Below are 21,906 nucleotides of genomic sequence, written 5' to 3'. Positions count from 1 at the left end.
TGGACGGAGCCTCTCTGCGTGGAAGGAGGATGCCCAGGCCTTCTGAGCCTGCAAGAATGAAGGATTGCTGCCCGCCTGCCTTCCTGGTGCGCTGCGGTTTTAATCTCACGGTGACCTCGGGGAGGTGCTCCTGCTTGGGGGCCGGCCGTCTCCAAGATGGATGGGCAGGGGGGTTCTGACTTGCAGACGCCTGACTGTTTTTATGTCCTGATGCAGCCCGGGGCCATTAGGCCCCAGCACGGCTGCGGCTTGGCTCTCTGTTCTGGGGACCTGTGGAGGACATTGAAGCACCTTGGAGGGGCCCCAGCCCTGTCATTCCCAAGGCAGCTGGGCAAGATCAGAATTTCAGAAAATAACTCACAAAATAGGCTCCCCACACCCCACCCCTCACCATCCAGTGGGGACCACTTGAGGGGACCTCTTCCATCCCCCAACCCGGCAGCCCCAGAGACAGCTGCGTAGGAGCCCAGGTGGAGCCCCTTCCCCACTGGGCTGCGGCAGGAGGCAGGCAGGCTCCCTGGAGCGCTGCAGAGCTGGCCCTGTCCACGGGGGAGGCCTTCTCCTTCCTGACCGTCAGCCTCCACCCCACCAGGATTTAGGAGTTCACACCAAAGAGGTGCTTGGCTCCTGAATCCCACGGAAAATTAAATCAATTACACAGTCTAATAAAGAACTCCAGGTTTTTAATTAAACTAAGCTTAATTAAATGGCGAATGCTCTGCTCTGTCGATGCTCTGATCGGGCCCTGGGGGCGGGGAGCATCTGAATGGCCCATGCTGGCTGCTGACCGGGAGGGATCGATGGGCCACTTGCCCGCAGGGGCTGGCTGCAGGACAGGCAGAGCAAGGTGGGCTGGGGGTGGCCAAGCCCCAGACTCAGAATTAGGGGCTGCCAGGACAGCCTGGAGCACTGCCCCTGACAGAACAGCGGCATGTGGGGTCACAGCAGGCCAGACCTGCACCCCCCCACGCAGCTTCTTCCCCTTGCAGGTGGCCGAGTCCCTGAGTCTACCTGGGGACCCTGCTTCTGGCTGGACTGTCTGCCTGGCAGCTCCCTAGACCCCTGGACTGGCTGCCCAGCCCCAGCTCACCTCCTGGCCCCTCCCCCTGTGCTCACCCCCATCTGCACTTCTCAAGCTCCCTTGGCCCTGAGCCCAGGGTCATTCTGGTCAGAGGAGGCAAAGGCCTGACCTGGCCTTGGCTGTTGGCCTCTCACAGAAGCCTCTGTGCCGGGACCATGAGCCCGGGCTGGGGCGGGGCAGGCCTGGGGAGAAAACAGGCTCCCTCAGCATCCACTCTGCCCACCCTGCGCCTGCTTGATCTTGGTGCTGACCACTGGGGAGGTGGCAGGGGCCAGGCTGGCAGACAGCCCCTCCTGGTCCGCAGCAAGCAAGCCTAAGTTGTCCGGAGATGCTTTGGGGAGTGAAGAGCTCAGGGGTACATTGGGGCTTCTCTTAGGGTCTGGGGAGGCATCCACAGGGCCACGTATGGGCAGTGAGCAGATGTGGGTTGGAGTCCTTGTCACCAGGAGGCTGTATGCCTGGGACTTGAGTCTGCACAAGTCCTGCCTGCCGGACCCAGTGCATCCTGTAAAGTGCTAAAGAGGGCCTCGAGGGCCAGGCCAAGGAAAGCCCAGCAGGTCCCTCCATCTGGGGTCCTCCTGCCCTGCCTCCCAAACCTCCTGGAGCCCCAGGGACAGCAAAGCTGTCCCCAGCCTGAGACCTAGTCCCACCTTTTCACCCACTGTGCCCTTCAGCTCCCAGCTGACTCCCTGGGGGAACCGGCCTCTCCTAGTGGCGTGGGGACTCCTGATGCCCCTGGGCACTGCCAGCCTCACCCTTGCCCTACGTCGTCTCCCATCCCTCCCCCACCTACTCTCAGGCTGGTGGTGTTGGGCTGTCTTGAGCCGCCGCCGCCCAGGCACCCACCGTCTGATGGATGTGTGTCGAGGGAAGCTGGGAGCTGAGAGCATCCCGCCCCAGGAGCGAGAACCAAATGCATCATAAAAAAATAGAACCTTCGCTGCGATTGTCTGATCTGTATTTATTTCATAACATGCAGAATTAATAAGATACTGGGTTTGAGGCTACCATGGCAACCGAATGCAGAGCGCCTTGTCCCGGCAAATAGATGAATTCATAAATAACACCCAAGTGTTGACACCCACCACCGTGCCCCCGCCCACCCTCGTCGGGGCGAGGGCTGCCCTGGCCCCCGGCACAGCAGGACTCTCGGTGCCCAGAGCTGGCACGTGATGGATGAGTCTTCTGAGGCTGCCATGTTGGAGACTTGGCTGAGCTGCTGACCCCGGGGCACCAGATCTGAAGATGAATGACCACTGGCAGGCAGGAGGGGACACACAGGGGAGCTCTCTACCTGCCTGCAGCTCTGGTGGCCAGGCCGTGGGGCCCTCTTTCCTTCCTTCCTGGGCATCCACCATGTGGTGGCCATTCATCCATTTTGTGAATGCCTACTGGCCATGCAGTACTGGCCAGGCAGGGATGCCTAAGGAGTAGCCTTTACTTACATAAGCAAGTACCTGCCTTGCTTGCCCATGGGTGTGATGGGCCACCTGGAAGCTACCATCAGCACTGAGATTTCCCCAGAGGACATTCCTGAAGCCCTTGATAGAGAGCTGGTCAGGCGCCATGCCACCCTGTGGCTTTCTGAGTCTGTCTCCTGGCTCTTTGAGGCTTTCATGACGATCAGCACAATGGCTCTGTGTGGCTGTGGTTCTGCCAGGGGGCACAAGCTGAGGGGCCACTGCAGCTGCCCATGGGGCCACCCTCGAGACATGGCCAAGCCCCTGGGTGGTCTGTCCTCAGCCTGGTGGGCTGCCCCTGAGGGTGTGAGTTCCTTTGCTCCCCAGCCTGGGTCTCCCTGTCTGGACAACATGATCCCATGGCCTCACCGGGGTCCCAGGAGAGAAAGCAGGAGACCCAGAGCAAGAGCAAGCAGACGAGCACCAGGGACTTCAGGGCAGCAGAACTGATCGTGGGAGCCACATGGTAGACATGTTGTCATCCATTTGCCAAAGCCCACGGAATGTGCCACACCAAGAGGGAGCCGTCGGAAAGCTGCAGACATGGATAATCTTGCAAGAGTGAACCTGAAACTGCTGTAAGAACTAAAGTGCCTGCTGGATGCAGTGGCCACACCTGTGATCCAGTGGCTCAGGAGGCTGAGGCAGGAGGACCACAAGTTCAAGTTCTGCCTCAGCAACTTAGCGAGGCCCTAAGCAACTTGGCAAAACCCTGTCTCAGAATAAAAATGAAAAGGTCTGGCTGGGGATGTGGGTCAGTGGGTAAGCACCTCTGGGTTCAGTCCCCAGTACCAAATAAGTAAATAAATAAAATTAATAAAGTCCCTTTCTCTGTTTTTGAGAGTGTAAGCCTTTTGCCATTATTAAATGCTTTCTCAGACCCTCACCTCCCCAGAGGAGTTGTCCTGAGCTCCCAGGACTGATGACACTACAGTGCCAGAGCCCTCAGCATCGGGGGCCTCATAGTCCCCCAGACCCCCTTTGTCCCTGGAAGACCCACTGGCCCAACAGGCATCTGCCTTAGACACAGGTCTCTGAGAGGGACGGCTGGGGATGCAGGGGGACGGGGAGGACTGCCCGAGGGGAGAAAGGGCCAGGCAGGGCCCAAGACCCCAGAAGAGGACCACCTGCCCCCAGCTGCCCTGACACACGACAGCACCAGCAGTGGCCGGTGGCCAGGAGGCCTCTTCGTACCTGCTGGGCTCCCAAAGGCAGCACTGTGTCACACCAAGGGCTTCACCAGTGGCACTAAAGCTCAATGCCTGTCCCCTGGTCCACCTGTGCCCAGCAGCCTGTGTGGCTAGCCACACCCACCTCACTGAACAGGCCTTTTAAAGCCCCTGTTCTAGGTGTGCACCCCACTAGGAGGGAGGAGCCTTGGCGAGCATCCTGGGGGTGCCCAGCACCCGACCTGTCCCCACCACAGGTGCCAGGTGGCAGCCTGGCCCAGGCCAGCCCCGTCCACAGTGGCCCTCCATCTTCCCACCTGGAAGTGGGTGGTCTCTCAGCTACTGACTGAAGGATGAACCTTAGGAGGCAGTGCTGAGGAAAGCAACGGGGCCACCCGCAGGACCCGGCTGCAGAGGGGAGTCCTGCACTCCTCCAGCGCCCGCCTCACCCCACCATTGCAGCCCTGATGCACTTGCAGGAGCTCAAGGAAGAACAAGGCCGCCCCCTGGTGCCAATGGCAAACACTGCAGCCTCCCCTCACTCCCCAGCCCTGCACTCCCACTAGGTCTGAGCCCTGGGGAGAGGACAGGCCCTCCAGGGAGCAGGCGGGCCAGACAGGGGGAGTGGGGACCCAGCACACCAGGTCTGAGCACTCTGGTGCTGCAGCAACCCCAAGATCATTCTGTAGTTCCACTTGGTGCTGTCCCTGACCCTCACACTCACGTCCCCTCCCATTCCTCCCCAGGGACCCCATGACCAGGGTACAAGTCTTTCTGGGCTCAGTGCTCTGTCACCCCTGAAAGTGGGTACATGAGTGCCCCTAAGGAAGCCCAGATCCCACAGCAGCTGCCCCCATCCTTCCAAGGATCTGGAGCCAGGGTCCAGTCCAATGGCACTTCCCATGGGACCATTTCAAGCTTGGCTGACCCCAGGGTGAGCTGGGGTGAGCTGGGGTGAGCTGGGTGAGCTGGGGTGGCTGGGTACACAGCTGCCCTTGTCCAGTCTCAGCAAGACAACTGGCAGGAGCTCAGACCTGCGCTGGCGGGAAGAAGCAGGTTGCCGAGTGCTGACACTCACCCCAGGCCAAGAGCGCCCCCTGCTGGCTTCCCAGTGCACCCACCAAGCTGAGCCTGAGCCTCCAGCGGAGTCCTGGGCAGGTGTCCTGGGCAGGTCTGTGGGATGGGGGTGCCCTGGGCGAGGGCTCCTGTGCGGGGCATGAGGGCGCACACCCTGCCTTCCTTACCATGTGAAGGGGAGCCGCGCACCTGTTCAGTGCACGGGGCAGGGCTGCATTTCTCACCACGGCTATAAAGCCCAGCTGAGCTGCATCCCAGCCATGTCCCTCTTATCCCCAGGGGAACCAGCTGCAGGCCCTGATGAGGACCAGCTGCGGACGCTGCTCTGCCCAGGGCAGCAGTGCAGGTGGTCTCGAGGGCTGCATTTTGGATGCAGCATGTGCTGACGTGGAGTCTCCTGTAGGACAAGGTGCCCGGGAGCCTGTGCACACCTTTGTTCCTCTTTGCCTGCCTCAACCCCACTGCGTGGAGGGGAGCTGGGTTCCCACAGATGACCCCAGGACAGGGCTCCAGATCCCTTCTCAGCAGGGTCAGTTCCTGGAAACAGAGCCAGGAATGTCCCTTTCTGAGGCACAGAAGATGTTTGTGGTGGCTGAATGTCACCTCCACCTGACCCGTACCCTGGCCCCTGTGCTCTCTTCCCTGACACCAAAGGTGGCCAGTGCCAGACCTGCCCTGGAGGCTCCAGCCCTGCACCAAGTTGACCCTCCTGGGGCCCCCTGCCCCTGGCCCTGGGTGTGGGCGGCTCCCTCGCAGCCCTCCTGCCCTGGGCTGGCTGCTGGGTCGATTCCCACCTGCCTTCTGTCCCTGAGCTTTGCCGGAGGCTGCCGCCTGCCCTAGAGCCCAGTCTGGCCTGAGGACCAGGTCAGTGAACAGAAACCCAGCCCCAGGGCAGTTGGGCCAAGCACATCTGTCAGGAGATCCACTCGGAGCTCCTGGAGAGCCAGCGGTTCTGGCCCGTTTCAGCCAGCAGGCCCTGGGCCCAACACAGGGACAAAGGGCTCCACTGAACCCAGGCCTGCCCCAAGGAGCTCAGTCCCAGCAGGTGGGGACAGACAGACAGCCTCCACAGGTTCTGGGAAGACAACAACCACAGTGAGCTCTGCCAGGGGGCAGGAGGGCTTCCTGGAGGCGGAGGCTGAGCTGAACCTCTAAGGTCAGAAAGGAGCCTTGGCAGAGGGGCAGGCAGTGCCAGGGAGGGGGCAGGGGAGGATGTGCAGGACGAGCCTGGAGTTGCCTTGGTGGCCACAGGTGGCTGGGTTTCCTGGTGTCCTGAGAGGTGACCTGGCCATGCTGGAGTCTCCAAGACTGAAGAAGGAACTGGAGTCCAGATCAGAGCAGCTGTAGGAGGACCCACGCGAAGACCTGGGAGGCCAGCTCAGGCGTCCAGTGTGACAACAGGAGGCTCAGGGCACAGCTGGAGAGGCAAGAGTCTGTCCTGTGCCGACCGACCAGGCCTTTCACGGAGGTGGGACAGCGGACCTCACACCACGTGGGTTTGGGCCACAGTACAGGCGAGGAAGGTAAAATCCTGACCACGGCAGGTAGGAGGCTTCTCCCTGTTCACCGCAGCTGGTTTTCAATCGGGAATAGCCCACCTACTAAAATCAACTTAACAAACGGTAAGGAAGTAAGACTGGCTGTCAGGTGATGAGGGGGAAAGTCCTGGTGCCCATCTCTATTCCTAGGGCAGGTAGACAAACAGGAGCTGCCCACAGAGGCCACAGATGGACACAGGTGCCCGGGTTAATGGACAAGACATGGCCAGACCACAGGGAGAGGGCACAACACCTTGCCCAGAACCCCTGGGAATGGTCAGGGGCCCCACTACCACTCAGCAGCCCATCTGTGGTGGCCAAGCTCCATCCACTCTGCCCACCTCAGCAGGGGACCCAGACACCCCGACCAACCCAGAGGCAGGCCACTGGGCCACCCTTTAGGATGCCACTCCTGGGCCACCATTTGTCCCAGGCATTGGAAAACCCTCTTAGAACTTGGCCCCAGGAGAGCTTTTATTCCAATTTCCTTCATACTGACCAGAAATGTGGGATGCGGGAGATCAGGGACCCAGTGTCCAGCAACCTGCTCCCAGCCCTTCCCATTTACCCATCTCCACCTCCTCGTCTTCTGTCTTGGAACCCTGTGGGTCCTCTTGAGAGTCCCCCTTTGCCTTCTTTCTGTCTTTCATCGGGGAATTGAACCCACGAAGACTACCCCTGAGCCACATCCCCAGCCCTTTTTATTTTAAGTTGGGTCTCACTAAATTTCTGAAGATGTCCTCAAACTCATGATCCTCCTGCCTCAGCCTCCCAAGCTGCTGGGATTACAGGTGTGCACACCATGCCCAGCTGCCTTTGACATTCTTTCCTTTTTTTCCAATTGTGATATATATGAAAAACTTACCTTTTTTAGTTTTGTTTCCATCCTGGGATCTAACCTAGGGCAAGCACTCCGCCACTGAGCCACATCCCGAAATCCACCATTTTGGTCCTTTTTTTAAGTTCACAGCTCAGTGGCATTGGGTGCATCCACCACAGTGCAGCTGCCACCTCTGACCAGCTCCAGAACTTTTTCATCCTCCTAAACTGAAACTCGGTCCCCATGAACACTGTCCCCACAAACAGGGCCGCTCACCCGCCACTCCACCTCCGCTCAAGACTGAGATATCACACAGGCTCTGTCCTTCTGTGTCTGGGCTCTTCCCTCAGCAGAATGTCCCCAGGGTCCGTCCGTCTTACTGCCCAGCATGGGTCGCCAGAGGCTGCTGATGGTTTCACAGAAACCCTCCACCAAAATGCGGGAAGGGCCAGGGGCCAGAGCAATGAGGAGGGGGGTCCCCAGGGGGTTCAGAGATGGGGATCCTGAGACACAGGCAGCAGCTGGGAGGAAAGACCAAGTCTAGCTTCTCAGGCATGCTGTCCGCCCGCCCATGGACTCTCCTCCTTCCCCAACTGCAGCTTGGAGGGGGCGGGTGGACTTGCCTCTGCTGGAGCTAGCCCCTAAGGCCCCAGACAGACAGAACGGCCACGCGACCCCAACCCCATCTGTAAAGCATGCACCCCGCACTCCACAGGCCTCAAGGTGCCGTGGCTGCTGGGACTTGCGCTTCCTGGGACATGGCCAGCTTTGCAGCATCTGAAGGGAGCCAGATGGTCATGGGGTGCTGCAGGAGTGCCCACAGCACAGGTGGCACAGGAGCCACCACTGGGCCCTGGCCTTGAGACGGCCACGTCCCCCCAGGCCCAGGAGCAGGCTCTCCAGCACTCCTCCCTGGAGTGCCCACCCACCTGCCACCACCTCTATCTCCCAAGAGACACAACCTAGGATGAACTGGGGCAGCAGGGGGAGAGCAGGGGGAGAGGGTGGGAACGGAGCCGCGCAGGCAGGCACACTCCTGTTCTGAGGCCAGAGGAGCCAGCAAAGGCATGGTGGCCTTCTTCCAAGTCTGGCCAGGCCAGGTGACCCACGTGGAGGACGCCTGCTCCTGGACGGAGGCGGGGGTAGAGGGAAGCCTTGTGCCCGATGGGGGAGTCTGCCTCCTGGGGAGAGAAGAGGAAACAGCCTCCTTAGTGGGGAAAGCCCGGGCTGGGGTGCAGCCTACGGGCAGAGCACTGGCCTGGCTTCGAGCCTCAGTGCGAAAAAAGTAAAAGAACAGCATTCTCTGTGGCCAGGACCAGCCTGCTGCCCTGGCTTGAGGTCCTGACCTGGCCCCTTGAGGGGCATGCTCACCGAGTCCATCTTCTCCCGGCCTCCACCTCACTCTGAGGCTGATTAAATTAGTGAATGCAATCACAATCTGAAGCGAGTTAATTGAGAGAATTTATTTGGGCCTGACAGTTTTATGCATGTTTGATTAAGTATTATAGGGTTTGTTTTTGATTTTGCATAATTTAACTTTAAATCCTGCACTGGGGGGCCCATCAACCATTAACGACCAAAATAAACCTCTTTTCAGATGCATCCATTTATGATTTATTTCTGAGTGCAATATCTTCCAGATTTTTTTGGTGCTGTTTCCAAAGTGACAAATATGTTGAAAGTAACATTTTGGGCCATCCCACTCATCCTATAAATCCTCCAGAATGCATACAATTCATTAAAAGTTTTGAAAGAAGTACAAGTTAGCATTTATACTGCAACAAGTGACACATAAATGCCTGCGTTTGTCTTCCAAGCAAGCCATAAAATATACCCGCTAGCCGGTTCCCCGGAGGCTGCACATCACCCACGCTCTGGGGTGATGATCAGCCTTGTCACAAATCTTCAGTCCTGTCAAAGTGAAGCTGCTCAGTCAGGAGTTCAAGTCGAGTCTTTTGTGAAATTAGCACAGAGGCATCAGAGCCCAGGCCTGGGTCTGGGACGCGGGCAGCCCCGGGAGAGGGAGCCCCAGCTCCTGGGACCCCTTCACAGCTGGGTCACCTAACAGCCCAGGGGGGTCCTGCTGCCTGTGGGAGGCCAGGACCACAAGGGACAGAGCAGCCCTGCCCTCCGGGGCCTCTGACTGAGGCCTGCTGTTTCTCGGCTTCCCAGGGGCAGCACTGAGTCTGTCCCGGCCCCGGCCTTGGCAGAGGGCTTCCTGCCATAGATTCCCTGTTTTCCCTTTTGGTGCTGAGGAGGAGCCCGGGCCTCACTCATGTTGGGCAAATGCTCGACCCCCAGCCTTACCCCAGCCCCAGGGAAGATGAAGGAGTGGCCCTAGGTTAGATCCCAGGGATGTTCCCTGGGCCAGGGCTGGTCTGTGATCTGGCCAGGCCTGCCGCCCCCCCAGGGCCCTGGAGCCTCCGTTCTGAATGCCCAGCACAAGGCCGCACTCTAAGCAACAGCCAAGCACACGTGGGGCTGCTCTGCAGCAGGAGGTCTCTGTCCCAGGGAGCTCAGGCCACTGGAAAGACTGGGCACAGGTAAGCCATCACGTGGAGGGAAAGGTGGGGTGCAGAGGAGGGGGCCCATGGCCTCGGGCCTCCACCTGAGGAAGCAGGGGGCTGTTGTGGGTGTAGCTCCTGGTCACCAAGAGGGCTCTCTGAGCAGAGCTCTGGCCTGTGCTGTGGCCAGCAAAGCACAGAGCGTTGGCACAGGTCCTGCCCCTCACGACCCTGTGACCTTGAGCAAGTTACTAGTCCCTTGGTCTCCTGTAAAAGGGGACAGGAGCAGCCATCGGCTGTGGTACCCAGTGCCCTTGGGTTCAGTGACACAGAGACCAACAAGTGCCTGGTACACGCACAGCCAGTGTGCTCCCTTCTCAGGCCACCCGCCCCAGGACAAGGCAGCCAGGAGCAGTGAGGAAGCCCCCCTCGAAGGGGAGGGGTCTAAGCGAGAGGTTTGTTGCCCTCACGCGGTCACCCTCTGGTGTGCCTGACCACTGGTCCTAGTTGACCTGAGTGCCAGGGATACACAGGGTTACTGTTGGTTGTATTAATTCGAGTGTGTGTGGAGGAAAGACCATAAGCAACGTGCCCCTGATGTGATGTGAGTGGCAGAACCGAGGCCAACTGCGGCCCAGGCAGACCTAGATAGTGATGTCAGCATCTGCACTGCTGCAAGCACAACTGAACTAGGACTTAAAACCCAGACTCTGGGGGGCGATGGGACCAACAGGACCTGGACAGAGAGGGAGGTCTCTGTCGCTGCTGTCTCCCCACCAGACGCCTCCAGCTTGAATCTAGGTCCAGAGACCCCGACTTAGGACCCATGTCAGGGGAGCATCTGGGACTCTTGGGTAGCTCAGTTAGGACTCACAATCAGGATGTGTGTCTGAAGTGTGATGAGCATCAATGAAATAGACCTGATGGAACCCAGCTGTGCCTCAGACTGAGACACTAACAACCGCTCGTCACACTAGTGGATCGCGGTCTTAGTCAGCTTTCATTGTTGAGACCAAAAGTCGTAGAACAACTTAGAGGAGGAAAAGTTCATTTTTGCTCGTGGTTTCAGAGGCTCAGTCCATGGCTGGCCGGATCCATTGTTCTGGGCCTGAGGTAAAGCAGAGCATCATGGAGGAAGGGCCTGGCAGAGACAGCTGGTCATTCATGGTGGCCAGGAAGCAGAGAGAGCGCAAGCTACAGGCCAGGGACACAATATAACCCCAAAGGCACATCCCGGGACCCAGCCTCTCCAGCCACACCCTACATACCAGCTAGTCTAGTCCAGGGGATGACCCACTGAGGCAGCCACGGCTCTCACAGGCTATCATCTGACCTTGCAGCGTCCTGGCTCTGTCTCTCATGAGCTTCTGGGGGACATCACAGATCAGCCATAGCAGGGCCCATCCTAGGGAGCTCTGCACGTGTTGAGGGTCACGCTGTAGCACATGAACGAGGGACACAACTCACTCCATAGCAGCACCTCGAATGTCTCCAGTTCTGTCGTCAGACTGACCCATGCCGAGGTGGGTCAGGCTCAGGTCTCTCGGGAAGCTCCAGAGAGGATGCCCGAGGGCTAGCCCTATGCAGCCTCGCAGGGGCTCAGGGTCTGTTCCCAGATGGCTGGCTGCTGTGGAGGCCTCAGCTCCTCCTGAGCAGGCAGGGAGCAGGACTGCTAGAACACCCACCCAGCATGGCAGCTGAGGGAGACTGCCTGTCTTCCGAGATCCCCGAGAGGGAGGTGGAAACCCAGGCATTCTGTGGCCCAGCTCAGAAGTCACCACACCCCATCCACCACACTTTTCTTTGGTACTGGGGTTGAACCCACAGTGCCTTACTCCTGCACTTACAGTTCAGATGGCCGGCTGGTCACCCACTGGCACCCCTCTCATGGCCTCCCCATGAGACTTCCCAGCATAGCAGCTGGTGCCCAGAGGGAGCAGTGCCCAGGAGGCTGAGAGAACAGCCGGCTTCTCTGAGAGCCCAGAACCACACAGCACAGTCCTCTGGGCCTCCTCTGGCCAGTAGCTAAGGTGGACCACCATGGGGGTGGGGGAATAGACTCCTACCTTGATGGCAAGCGGGACAGGCTGCAGAAGAGGCACGGGTGGCTGTCCAGGAAGACAGCGTGTCCCTCACATTGTCCTTTCTTGGGCCTCTCAACACTTCTTGGAAGCGGGGTAGGGTGGAGGGGGATTATCATTGAGCTTGAAGCCACACTGCGCCTCCCCCAGGAGGGTCAGTTTGAAAATGACCCTGGAGAACTCAGTGACTTGGGAGCCTGAGGCAGGAGGATCTGGGAGCCTGAGGAAGAAGGATCACAAGTTCAAGGTCAGCTTTGGCAAGTTTGAGGCCAGTTTGAGCAACTTATTGAGACTGTGTTTCAAAATAAAAACTAAAAAGGGCAGGGGTGTGGCTCAGTGGTACAGTGCCTCTGGGTTCACACTCCAGCACACACACACAAAAAAAGACTTTGGGAGATTCTGGATGGGGCTCAGCAACAGAGGCTTGCCACGCATGTGCAAGGCCCTGGGTTCCATCCCCAGCATCACCAATTAAAAAAAAAAAAAAAGGCCCAGGAGATGTCACTTGTTTCCCTTTCCCTCCCCCTCACAAGCCCTTGAGTGGGCCACAACTGATCTGGCAGCAAGAGCTGGTCATATCAGGCCCAGAAGTCACCTGGCTAGGCAAAGCGCCAGGTGTCCTTATCCCTGCACCCACCCCCAGCTGGCAGATGGTATGGGGGTAGGTGCAAAGCTCTCCCAGGCCAGCAGGCAGGACCCCTCCTCTCAGCTCTCCCAGGCGTGGGCAAGCCTGCCCAGCACCTGTGTACCAATGGAGTGAGGGACTGCTGCTCAAATTGTGGACTGGTAGCTGCCCCTGGCCAAGCCAGGCCAGACCACAGGTATTCTAGGCACAGGGGGCCAGTGAGTCCCTGAGGCAGCTGCTCACCTCTGCCACTCTGCTGCGAAGGTGCTAAGTAGCCACAGGCCCTGCACATGTGAGCGTCCATCCTGCCTGTGCCGAGTTCCCAGCCCAGGCTGAAGGCCTCCCTTGCACTGGCGCCCCTCCCCAGCCCCATCCCCACTTCTCAGCAGGTGGCGCCAGGCCTGGGCTCAGAGCTACACTGGGAGGAGTGAGGACCGAGGTGGGGACCCTAGCTACCTTTCCACAGCAAGATAAGCTGCTGGAGGGCCTTTCGGGCAGGCCGCTGAGCTGCACAGGGCACACTGGGAGGGCCCAGCTGTGGTCAGGTCCTGGGGTGGAGGTCATGGACTCAGTTCAGTAGGTGGCTTCCAGAACTTCCCAGGAGTGAAGTCACAACAGCAGGGCACAAGGTAAGGGCAGGGGGCGTTTCCTGGAGCTTCCCTGGCTCACCTCCTGGGATAGAAGAGGAACCCAGGGAGCCTGGGGGCCAGGGAGGTGGTGACAGGGAGGCTGAAGGCAACCTCGCAGAGGCAGGGATCTTCCAGAGGGGTCTTGAAGGGTGAGCAGAGGTTGGCAGGTGGAGGAGGAACAGAGACTCATATAAGGAAGGCATGAAGGGGCAAGTCAGGGACAAGCCACCCAGGATGTGCGGCAGCTGGAGGGGAGACAGAGATGCCCAAAAAACCATCAACCCGAGGGCCGCAGACACACAGCCCAGGGAAGAGGTGCATTTTAAGAGGCTTCTTAAAAACCCGTTGCCCTTCACCTGCTGCTGGGAAGTTTCCAACGCTCCCTGGCTATGCTCAGCTCCACCACGGTGGCAGGAGGACCAGGGCCACATACCACCAAGCTCCTCAGACCCTTCCACAAGACAGGGGCCAGTGTGAGCATGGGACAGGGAGGGAGCTACAGGAGGCTGGGGCTCTGCAGGGCAGCCAGGAAGAATGCCAAAGGAGTGGCCACAGCCAGAGTCAGTCCTGAGGACAATAAGAGAAGGCCCGCATCGGCTCCACAGGGACCAGCAGGCCTGAAATTAGTCCCAGGTGGAGGAACTTGCAGCTTCTGCAGCTCCCCACCCAACACCCCTGCCCAGGTCACACCAGTCTCTTTCTCCTGGGGCTCTCACCACCCTCCAGCCCTAAGTGACACCTGGACCTCTGAGAGAAGGATGGGCAGGGGTTGGCCACACACGCTGGTGGCATTGGCAACGACCTGGGGCCGGGGCCAACTGGATAGATGCCTGACAGGAGAGTCAGGGCCATTAGCTACAGACAAGGTGACAGGGTAGTGGGACAGACCTCAGAGCAAGACCAAACTGGCCACGTCCCTGGAAAGCACACCAGGGGACCTGAAGTCCCCACCTGGAGGCCTTGGGGAGGGTCCTGGTCTCCTTGAAGACATTCTAATGCAGGGGTGTTGTGGCCGCTCCAAGTGATACATGCCTCCTTAATTTCTCTCCCAAAAGCTTTTTTATAACAGTGAAAAGAATAGGCACAGAAATGTGTAACAACAACAAAAAAAAAGTGAAAATGACCTCTGAAACTAAAGTAAATGAAAACGCTCTGCAGACATCCCCCTGCCTCAGGACTTCGCCCGAAGAATGCACCCACAGCCCTGGTGGGCCATCCTCAAAGGCCTGCTTCACCTGGCTTGTGCGGTCCACCCAGGTCTCTCAAGAGTGGGCGCAGATGGCAGTGACTTCACCCATCCTTAGGTCAATCAGTCTCTTGGGGACTGATGCCACCCACAGCCCTCAACAGACCCTCACAACACCTGGAAGGTAGTACTGCTCATCTGAAAGGAGGGCAGCCTGTGCCACCCCGTCCTGGGCCTTGGCCTATGGTGAGTCTGCACACCTGCCACCCACCTGCCATCTACCCTCATCCTTCCTCACTGCAAGATGGTGGGCACCTCGAGCAGGTTGTTCTATTCATGTTTCCCACCGAGGGGCAGTGTGGGTGGACGACCTGCTCTGGAGTCAGCCCTGTATTCTTCCCCAACTATGCACAACAGGATGTGGGGGGCTGAAAGGGCTGGAGCCAACAGCTGTGGGGTCACTAAGGGATAGCCAGGGAGCCCCAAATGAAGGCACAGGCCAGGGGAAGAGCTGCTCCACAGGGTGACTGCTGCTCCATAGGGTGACCGCCTCCAGTGTGCTCGAAGCCCAGAGTGGCAGACAGGCAGCCTCCTGCTGGCCCACGCCTCGTCCAGGCCAGGGACACAGCCCAAAGCTCCACGAGAGGCAAGCACTGGTTGGTCTGATCTTAAGAGGCCCTTAAAACAGACAATTAAACCCAGCCATCAGGGCCCTGTTTCACTGTTTCTGTTTTCACATGTGTACAGTGTGGGGATGCAATGGCCCAGGCTTCTCTGGGGAGAGCTCCGCTGGTCACTGAAGAACCCGCTCCTGGTGCTCTCCCAGGGGCCCTCACTGGTCCAGTCAGTTTTTAGACTCCAGCTCAGGCTAGGTAAAGGCTCTCTGGTCCTCAGAGGGGCTTTGCCCTCTCCTGCACAGTAGAGACTGAGCCAGGCCCCAGCCCCAGGTGGCTCTTCCACCTGCTGGGAGCCCTTATCTCAAGGGCCTCCGCCCAATAGCCTGTCACCCAACTCTGCCACCTGAACAGCCTGCACCCTGTGACTGGACCGCAGTGGGCCGGAGGGTCAATGGGGGAACTCTGAAGGGCCACAGCTTTCCAGACTCACCATGGGTGGTCTGACCCTGTGGACATTTCCAGCATACCCCCTGTCCACGACCTCTGTCGCCTGCAGGGCCTTGGCAAGGTCATTACTGCTGGCCTGCAGGATCCACTCTCATTATATTTTTTGTGTTACTGGGGAGTGAACCCAGGGACGCTCTACCACTGAGCTCCATCCCCAGCCCTTTTCATTTTGAGACAGGGTCTTCCTAAATTGCTCAAGCTGGCCTCGAACTAGTCATCCCCCTGCCTCAGCATCCCGAACCGCTGGGATTACAATTAGGGTCACCACGCCCGACCCAACTTCCTTCTGGGGATCTAGGGAACCCCGCGCGGTGTCACACCCAGCTCGCCGCCGACAGCCCTGGTAAACCCGCTCGGCTGCTGCACTGCCCACCGCCGCCCGGCCTCCGGCCTCCGGGGGAATCTCCCGCCTCCGGGGAGCAGCTTATACCCGGTCAGCCCAGCTCCCCCGCAGCGTCGAGGACGCGCGCGCGGAACTCTGGGGGGGGGGTGCGGCCCAACGCATGAGCGCGCCTGCGCACTGCCGAGCCCTCAAGGCCCGCGCAGTTCCTTGTCTGCGCCTGCGCAGTTCCTTGTCTGCGCCTGGGCGGTGACGTCACAACCGCTCGCGGCTCGTACGCGCGCGCCGTGACAGAATCGAGTTCTGGGACGCTTCGCGCGAGGCCAAAACGAGCACAGCGAGGCTTCGCCGTGCCGGCGCGAGCGGAGGGGGCGGGAAGCCCGCTCTACGGTGGCCGCGGAGGGACGGCGCTACGGCTCCCACGCTGGGCCAAACGCCTCGGGCGGCCGGGCCCGGGCACGCCCTCCCCTCCGGGCTTGCCCCAGCCGGGGACGCGTGAGGGGCCGCGCAAGCGCTCGGAACTCTCAGCAGAATGCAGTCGTCCTGCTCTCGGAGCTTCGGGCGACAGGGGCGCCCGCAGGCCCAGTCCCCAACACCTCCGGCCTGCCTCCTGGTCCAGGACGCCGGCGCCGCCGCGAAGAAGGCTCCGGGTGAGCGGCCGGCGGGGAGGGCGGGACTTGGCCGCGGGCCGTCTCCAGGGCAACGCGCGGCGCCGACGCCCGGAAGTGGCGCCCGCAGATGCCCTGGGCGGCGGGCCCGGATCGCGCGCGGCCCGCGGGGCTTCCGGGTGTGACGCGCCTGCGCGTGGCCCCCTGCGCCCCTTGGCATTCATGGGCACGGGGAGGGTGGCCGTGTGGTGGTCCGCGGGCCGAGCGTGGTCTGCAGGGAGGCTCGTGGTGTGGAGCACCCGGCACCCGGCGCGCAGCCTTAGGCACCTGCCGGCTCCGCTGTGCCGTCTCGCAGCCACCAGTACACCTGCCGAGGCACCGGGTGGCAGGAGCAGAATGGAGCCCTCTGCCAGCAGGCGCACTACCCCAGCTGCGCGGGGTACAGTTACACGCCCAAACGAGGGCGTTGTCCTATCCCCGCAGCGACTGGAGACTGGGTAAAGCTTCGCAGAAGCGCCCGGACTGGGCACCGGACGGATCAGGGTATCCGCCCCCCCCCCCCCCCCCCCCAGTGCCTTTGGCTGCGCAGCCATTTGCTCTGGACCTGCGTCCGGGAGGGGGAGCTAGACTGAAATCCATCTGAGGACGTGGAAGCTTTTGGCTGCCTTGTTACTAACTTTCGTTATCGGATTTTCTACATCCTGAACTCTTAATTTGCTGTTTCCTTCCACAGATTATCAAAGCAAGTTGTAAATGGCATTTACTAGGTGCAACTAGAGAGCCATGTGCCATTTTCTCCTTTCTTTTGTAGCCCAGTCTGAAGGGCTGCTGCATCCCGTGGCAAACAGCATGGACCCAACCCTGTGGCCCTGCTTTGCCATGACACCCCCAGGTATCCTCCCTGGTTCAGGCAACCCTGGGAGGATAGAGCTGTTGCCCCCCACCTCCCCTCCCCTGCTTACAGAGCAGGAGCCTGTGCTCAAGTAACCTGCCCCAGAACATTCCTAAGAAATAACACCACCAGGGCTCAGGCCCCACCAGGTGACTCCAGAGTCACATCTGTTCTGCATCTTGTTCCTCATCCTAATCTTATTGTTCCTTGTGGAATGGCCTTCAAGGACTGTTGTCCCTGAAATCTGCAGAAGTCTTGAGCAATAGTAGACATACAAAATTAAAGCAAGACAAATCTAGAGAACAGTGACTGTGAGAAGCCTTTGAAAAGGAGTGAGCTTAGCCAGACTCTGCTTGTCTGGACCACAACCGTTTTGTCACTGACTGCTCTCAGGGAGGCCCTCTTGGGTGAGGGGGCCATGGTCACTTTCCTGGCCTTGCTCAGCATTGTGGGTAAAGTGCCACTTCTGGATTTTACATTGTGGGTCCCTTGGAAGAATCCTCAGGAGGGTTTGTAAAAAGGAAAGGTGGGGACTGAGTCCCAGTCCTGAGCTCCAGGCCTGGCATTTGAGCCTGCTTGGCGGGCTGATTTCTCAGGGAGAGACACCCTCACCATGTCCTCAGACTGACTTGATGCCCTCCTTGTCTCTCCCCCCAGGACCACGCCTCTTCTGAGGTCTCCAAGGCCTAGGCGCCCATGACACCCATGCTGACTGCCTCTTGGAGGCTGCACCGCCACTACAAGCTAGCGCCACCGCCGCTGCCGCTGGGGCCAATGCCTGTCATGCCCATCCCACGACGGGTGCGCTCCTTCCACGGCCCGCACACCACCTGCCTGCACGCAGCCTGCGGGCCAGTGAGGGCCTCGCACCTGGCGCGCACCAAGTACAACAACTTCGACGTGTACGTCAAGACGCGCTGGCTTTACGGCTTCATCCGCTTCCTGCTCTACTTCAGCTGCAGCCTCTTCACCGCGGCGCTCTGGGGCGCGCTGGCCGCGCTCTTCTGCCTGCAGTACCTGGGTGTGCGCGTGCTGCTGCGCTTCCAGCGCAAGCTGTCGGTGCTGCTGCTGCTCCTGGGCCGCCGGCGGGTGGACTTCCGCCTCATGAACGAGCTGCTCATCTACGGCATCCACGTGACCATGCTGCTGGTCGGGGGCCTGGGCTGGTGCTTTATGGTCTTTGTGGACATGTGAGGGCATGGCCTCCGCCTGACTTGATGGGGTGGGCTGGTCAGGGCATTGTGCACTGGCGTCCTATAGGCGACCACTGTAGAACATGCTCCCCTTTGGGGGAGAAAAGGGCTGAGACTATTCTGTGATAGGAACCACTGCCTCTCTGGCTGGCCTCTGTGCCCTCTGCCGGCTGGGCTTCCGGCTCTGTGGTGGTCTGCTCACCTCCTTCCAGGTTGTTCTGTGGGGTGGCTTCTGTCTGTTCTACATTTTGAGATTCTCTGTGACACACACCCCACAGTTAGGCCCTACCAGTGGTTTGGGAGACCCTGGACATGGGTGTACTGCCCAGGAGCAGATCTGGACAGGGTACCCCCTGGCTGCTCGGCCCTCTTCCTGCACACCTTCAGCCCATCCTGGCCTTGGTCAGTGTTGGCCTCCACTGGCAGATACTGCACTGTCTCACAGCTGCCCACTCCCTCCCTCCTGCCTGTCACCCTGAGGGGCTGTGTGGGTCCCCTTGGATGGCTCAGATGCAGTCTGGCTGAAGTGCAGACAGCCTTGGCTGGTCCCTGGCGCAGGGGCATCCCAGAGTGTGTGGGAGCCAGGTAGAGCTCCCTCTACCTCCACCTGGCCAGGCCTGCTGAGAATGTCCCCTGTACTGCATGCTGCTTCGAGCATGGGGTGTCTGGGAGCAGGCTTTTGGCCTGTCTTCCTGTGAGACAGCACCCAGCACTGAGACCTGCCTTTCTGGAGCAGGTTCTGGGGGTGGGCCAGGCCCACCACAGAGATCCTCCCCCAGCACTGTCCCCACCCTGCTGTAGCTGTTGAAGCATCCAGGTGTGAGAGCGTGACTGAGGGACAGGCAGGGTGTCCTCGGAGCAGGGAGCACCTGGGCCCCTGATCTAGCTTCCTGTGTTGAAGGGGCTCTGGTCAGTTAACCGAGGTGTAGGACACTAGCCTGACCCTGAGGATGGCTACTTGGTCAATACTTGCTTCACCTCAAGTTGTCCCCACTTCCTGGGTTGGGTGGTGGCCCCTTTAAACTTGCCCTGCCAGACAGACCAGTGGCCGGGGATCTGTGAGGACAGTTGTGTGCCACTGAAGAGCAACTTAGGGAAGCAGAAGCTCCTGGCCACAGATGGTGCTGTAGTTTGTAGCCAGCCTCCGTCCGCTGCTCTTCCAGAGGGAGGCTCCAGAGGGCGCCTGTGAGCCGGAGGGCGGGCGCAGAGCTTCCCGAACCCGCTTTTCTCCTGCTGCAGAGAATCTATTGCACTAGGTCATGCGCTTTCCTCAAGCCGCTTTGTTTACGCTCACTGACTCCTGTCACAGAATGGGCAGAGCCCCTCCAGGGCATAGGAGGAGGAGGTGGGTGCTCCAGAGCCCAGGAGGGGCTGGCTGTGCTGCCTTGAATGTAAACACCATGCCAGGGGCGACAGGACCGCTGCGTGCTGCACCCCGCTGCCCAGTGTCCCGAGTGCCTGTCGATTCTTAATGAGATGAGCCACCTGCATTAAACCTATTTTTTTAACACGTTGATGGAGTGATTGCTTAAAGCTCAGAATATTTATCTGCTTTTTAAGGATAGAATCACCAACCAAAAAGACCTCAGACTACAGGAGTTTCTCTTCGTGAGGAACTTGGCCTCTGTGGAGTGGAAGTCCACACTCTGGTCCTCCCACCCACAAAGACTTCTTACAGCTCTGAGGCTACCACCACACCTGATTTCAGCCATTATGGCCAGAAAGTTACAGAAGGGAACAGGTTAATGACAGAGAGACCCTCCCACTGTTTCTGGATGAGACAACTTTGTCCCAGGGCAGCATGGGAACAGAGGGGCCAGGTTTGAGTATCGGGGCTTCTGACCGCCCTGTGTGTCCCAGGCTCCAGATGCAGTAGGGTCCTGGGGGTGTCGAAGCTGGGCCCGGGTCAGCCAGGCATGAGGGTGGCTGTGCCCACGATGGACCCTGCTAGGCCGCTCGACATGCCCAGGGGGACACCACCTTCCCAGCAGCTGCTGGCCGGCCTTGTCTTCCACGGGTCTGGGGAATCTTGCTGTTTCCGTGGGGCTGGGGTCAAGCCCAGGGTCTTGCACACGGGACAGGCAGGTGCTGATGCACTGAGCCCTGTCCTCGTGCCCACTGTTAACCAGGCCGCCTCTGTCCAGACTGCACAGGGGTTGCTCCATCCACACTGCAGCCCCACGAGGCCACTGAGCATGTGGGCCCCAGGTGACTGAGGTCCCTTTCAAGGAGCCTCCTGGGGCTGCAGAACCACAGCTCTGAGGCACTGCCCCCGAACCTCTGACCACCGTGTGGCACACAGACCTGGCAGTGCTGTAGGACTGGATAAACACACCTGGGGGGCAGACCAGGGACCCCCAACAACGGCTGTGCTTCCATGGGTGGGGACACAATCGAGAGCTATGTCCCTGGGCCTGGGAATTCCTCAGAAATGCCTTATTTAGAGCAAATCTATTTGCTCATTAAGGACTCCAAGTCCCTGTGAAAAAATGGGGATGGCCAGCGTCCTTGGAGGCCACAGCAGTGGGTGGGGAGGAGTAGAGGGCAGGGGAGGTGCTGAGACAGACCTGGCCTGAGAGGGCAGTGGTGCCAGCTCTGCAGGGAGGTGGCTTAGGGGACATGTTTGACCCCACTTGAGTAAACTGTCCATCCAGTCACCTCCCCACCCCCTCAAGTGGCCCAGACTGCCCGTGAGGTAGAAATGGTCAGGAGAGGCAGAGGGACATCTCCAAGGCTGGGGAGGGAGTGGGCAGGAGGCCACCTGCTATCAGGTAGGTGGTGGGAGAGCAGGGACATGAAAACCAAGAGGCCACCCCACAGGGAGACCTGCCCAACCCAGGTGCTGGCTGAGAGGATGCTGGTGACTGCAGCCAGGCAGTGGTGGTGGGTGGGCAGCAGGTGGAGCAGTGTGGGAGATGCGCTGAGGCCTGAGCCATCTTCCTGGCATGTGGAGCAGAGGGGAGGAAGCAGCCCCGGGCCAGACCACCAAGAACATACTCAACCAGGGCAGAGGTGCCATGTCCACAGGTAGCTGTGGGGCTGGTGGTGGAGTTGGGGCTCTGGGGAGGGTGCTTCTGGGCAGGCGATGGGAGGAACAGGATCCCAGCAGAGGAGGAGGAGGAGCAGAGGACAGCAATGAGGGGTGGAGGGGGGGACGAGGAGGGGCCAGGGCCACAGCCACCTGCCATTGACTGTGTTGGGTTTGGTTTCCAGCCGTCCATGGGCAGGGGTTCAAGCCCAGTTTTCTTCCATTGTCCACCACACAGGTCAACCTCACCCACCCACCTCCTGGAGTGGAGGACATGGGGTCTTTGGAGAGGAGGAAAATCCAGACCCAAGGAGCCAGCAGAGGACAGGGGTGGCGAGAAGGCTGGAGCTTGGGGATTTCTAGAAATGAGATGCTCACTGGAGACAGGCCAGGGGCTGCCCAGTCCCCAGGCACAGGGTGGATGGTGAAGTCGTCTCTGTGCCCTGTCTGCAGCCCTTGGCAGAGACCCAAAACAAACACAGGGGCAAGAGGTGACCTTCCCGGGTGGAGGGGCAAAGTCTCAGCGGGGTGGGGGTGTGAGCAGGGGGCCT

At 59.7% G+C, this 21,906-nt stretch overlaps 1 protein-coding gene and 1 long non-coding RNA gene across 7 annotated transcripts; one reads left to right on the top strand and one right to left on the bottom strand.

Annotated features, from left to right (window-relative positions):
* Nucleotides 1-8,735: 8,735 nt before the first annotated feature.
* LOC113187547 (uncharacterized) lies at nt 8,736-15,702 on the bottom strand. Of its 5 annotated transcripts, XR_003301438.2 has the most exons (7): nt 13,936-13,996; nt 13,341-13,551; nt 13,025-13,229; nt 12,812-12,903; nt 11,716-11,950; nt 10,918-11,085; nt 8,736-10,757 (listed from the first exon to the last, which is right to left on the bottom strand). It is a non-coding gene; the product is annotated as an uncharacterized LOC113187547 (long non-coding RNA). The 5 variants fall into 5 exon arrangements; XR_013343460.1 differs by having other exon boundaries at nt 12,599-13,229; XR_003301435.2 differs by having other exon boundaries at nt 12,812-13,229.
* A 494-nt stretch (nt 15,703-16,196) lies between these two features.
* On the top strand, nt 16,197-19,817 carry Tmem250 (transmembrane protein 250). Of its 2 annotated transcripts, none has more exons than XM_026395400.2 (2): nt 16,197-16,284; nt 17,792-19,817. In XM_026395400.2, the coding sequence occupies exon 2, from the start codon at nt 17,831-17,833 to the stop codon at nt 18,326-18,328; it is 498 nt and encodes a 165-aa protein (XP_026251185.1). In that variant the 5' UTR covers nt 16,197-16,284; nt 17,792-17,830; the 3' UTR covers nt 18,329-19,817. The 2 variants fall into 2 exon arrangements, with proteins under 2 accessions (XP_026251185.1, XP_026251186.1); XM_026395401.2 differs by lacking the exon at nt 16,197-16,284 and adding an exon at nt 16,398-16,739.
* The last annotated feature ends 2,089 nt before the right edge of the window (nt 19,818-21,906 follow it).

The sequence above is a fragment of the Urocitellus parryii genome, chromosome 4 (assembly GCF_045843805.1).
Source record: "Urocitellus parryii isolate mUroPar1 chromosome 4, mUroPar1.hap1, whole genome shotgun sequence".
Lineage (NCBI taxonomy): Eukaryota > Metazoa > Chordata > Mammalia > Rodentia > Sciuridae > Urocitellus > Urocitellus parryii.
This window is presented reverse-complemented; position numbering and strand designations above follow the sequence as displayed.

Bases quoted from the DNA above. Each gene is read 5' to 3' on its own strand.
- Tmem250 (XM_026395400.2), top strand. From the start codon at position 17,831: ATGACACCCATGCTGACTGCCTCTTGGAGGCTGCACCGCCACTACAAG.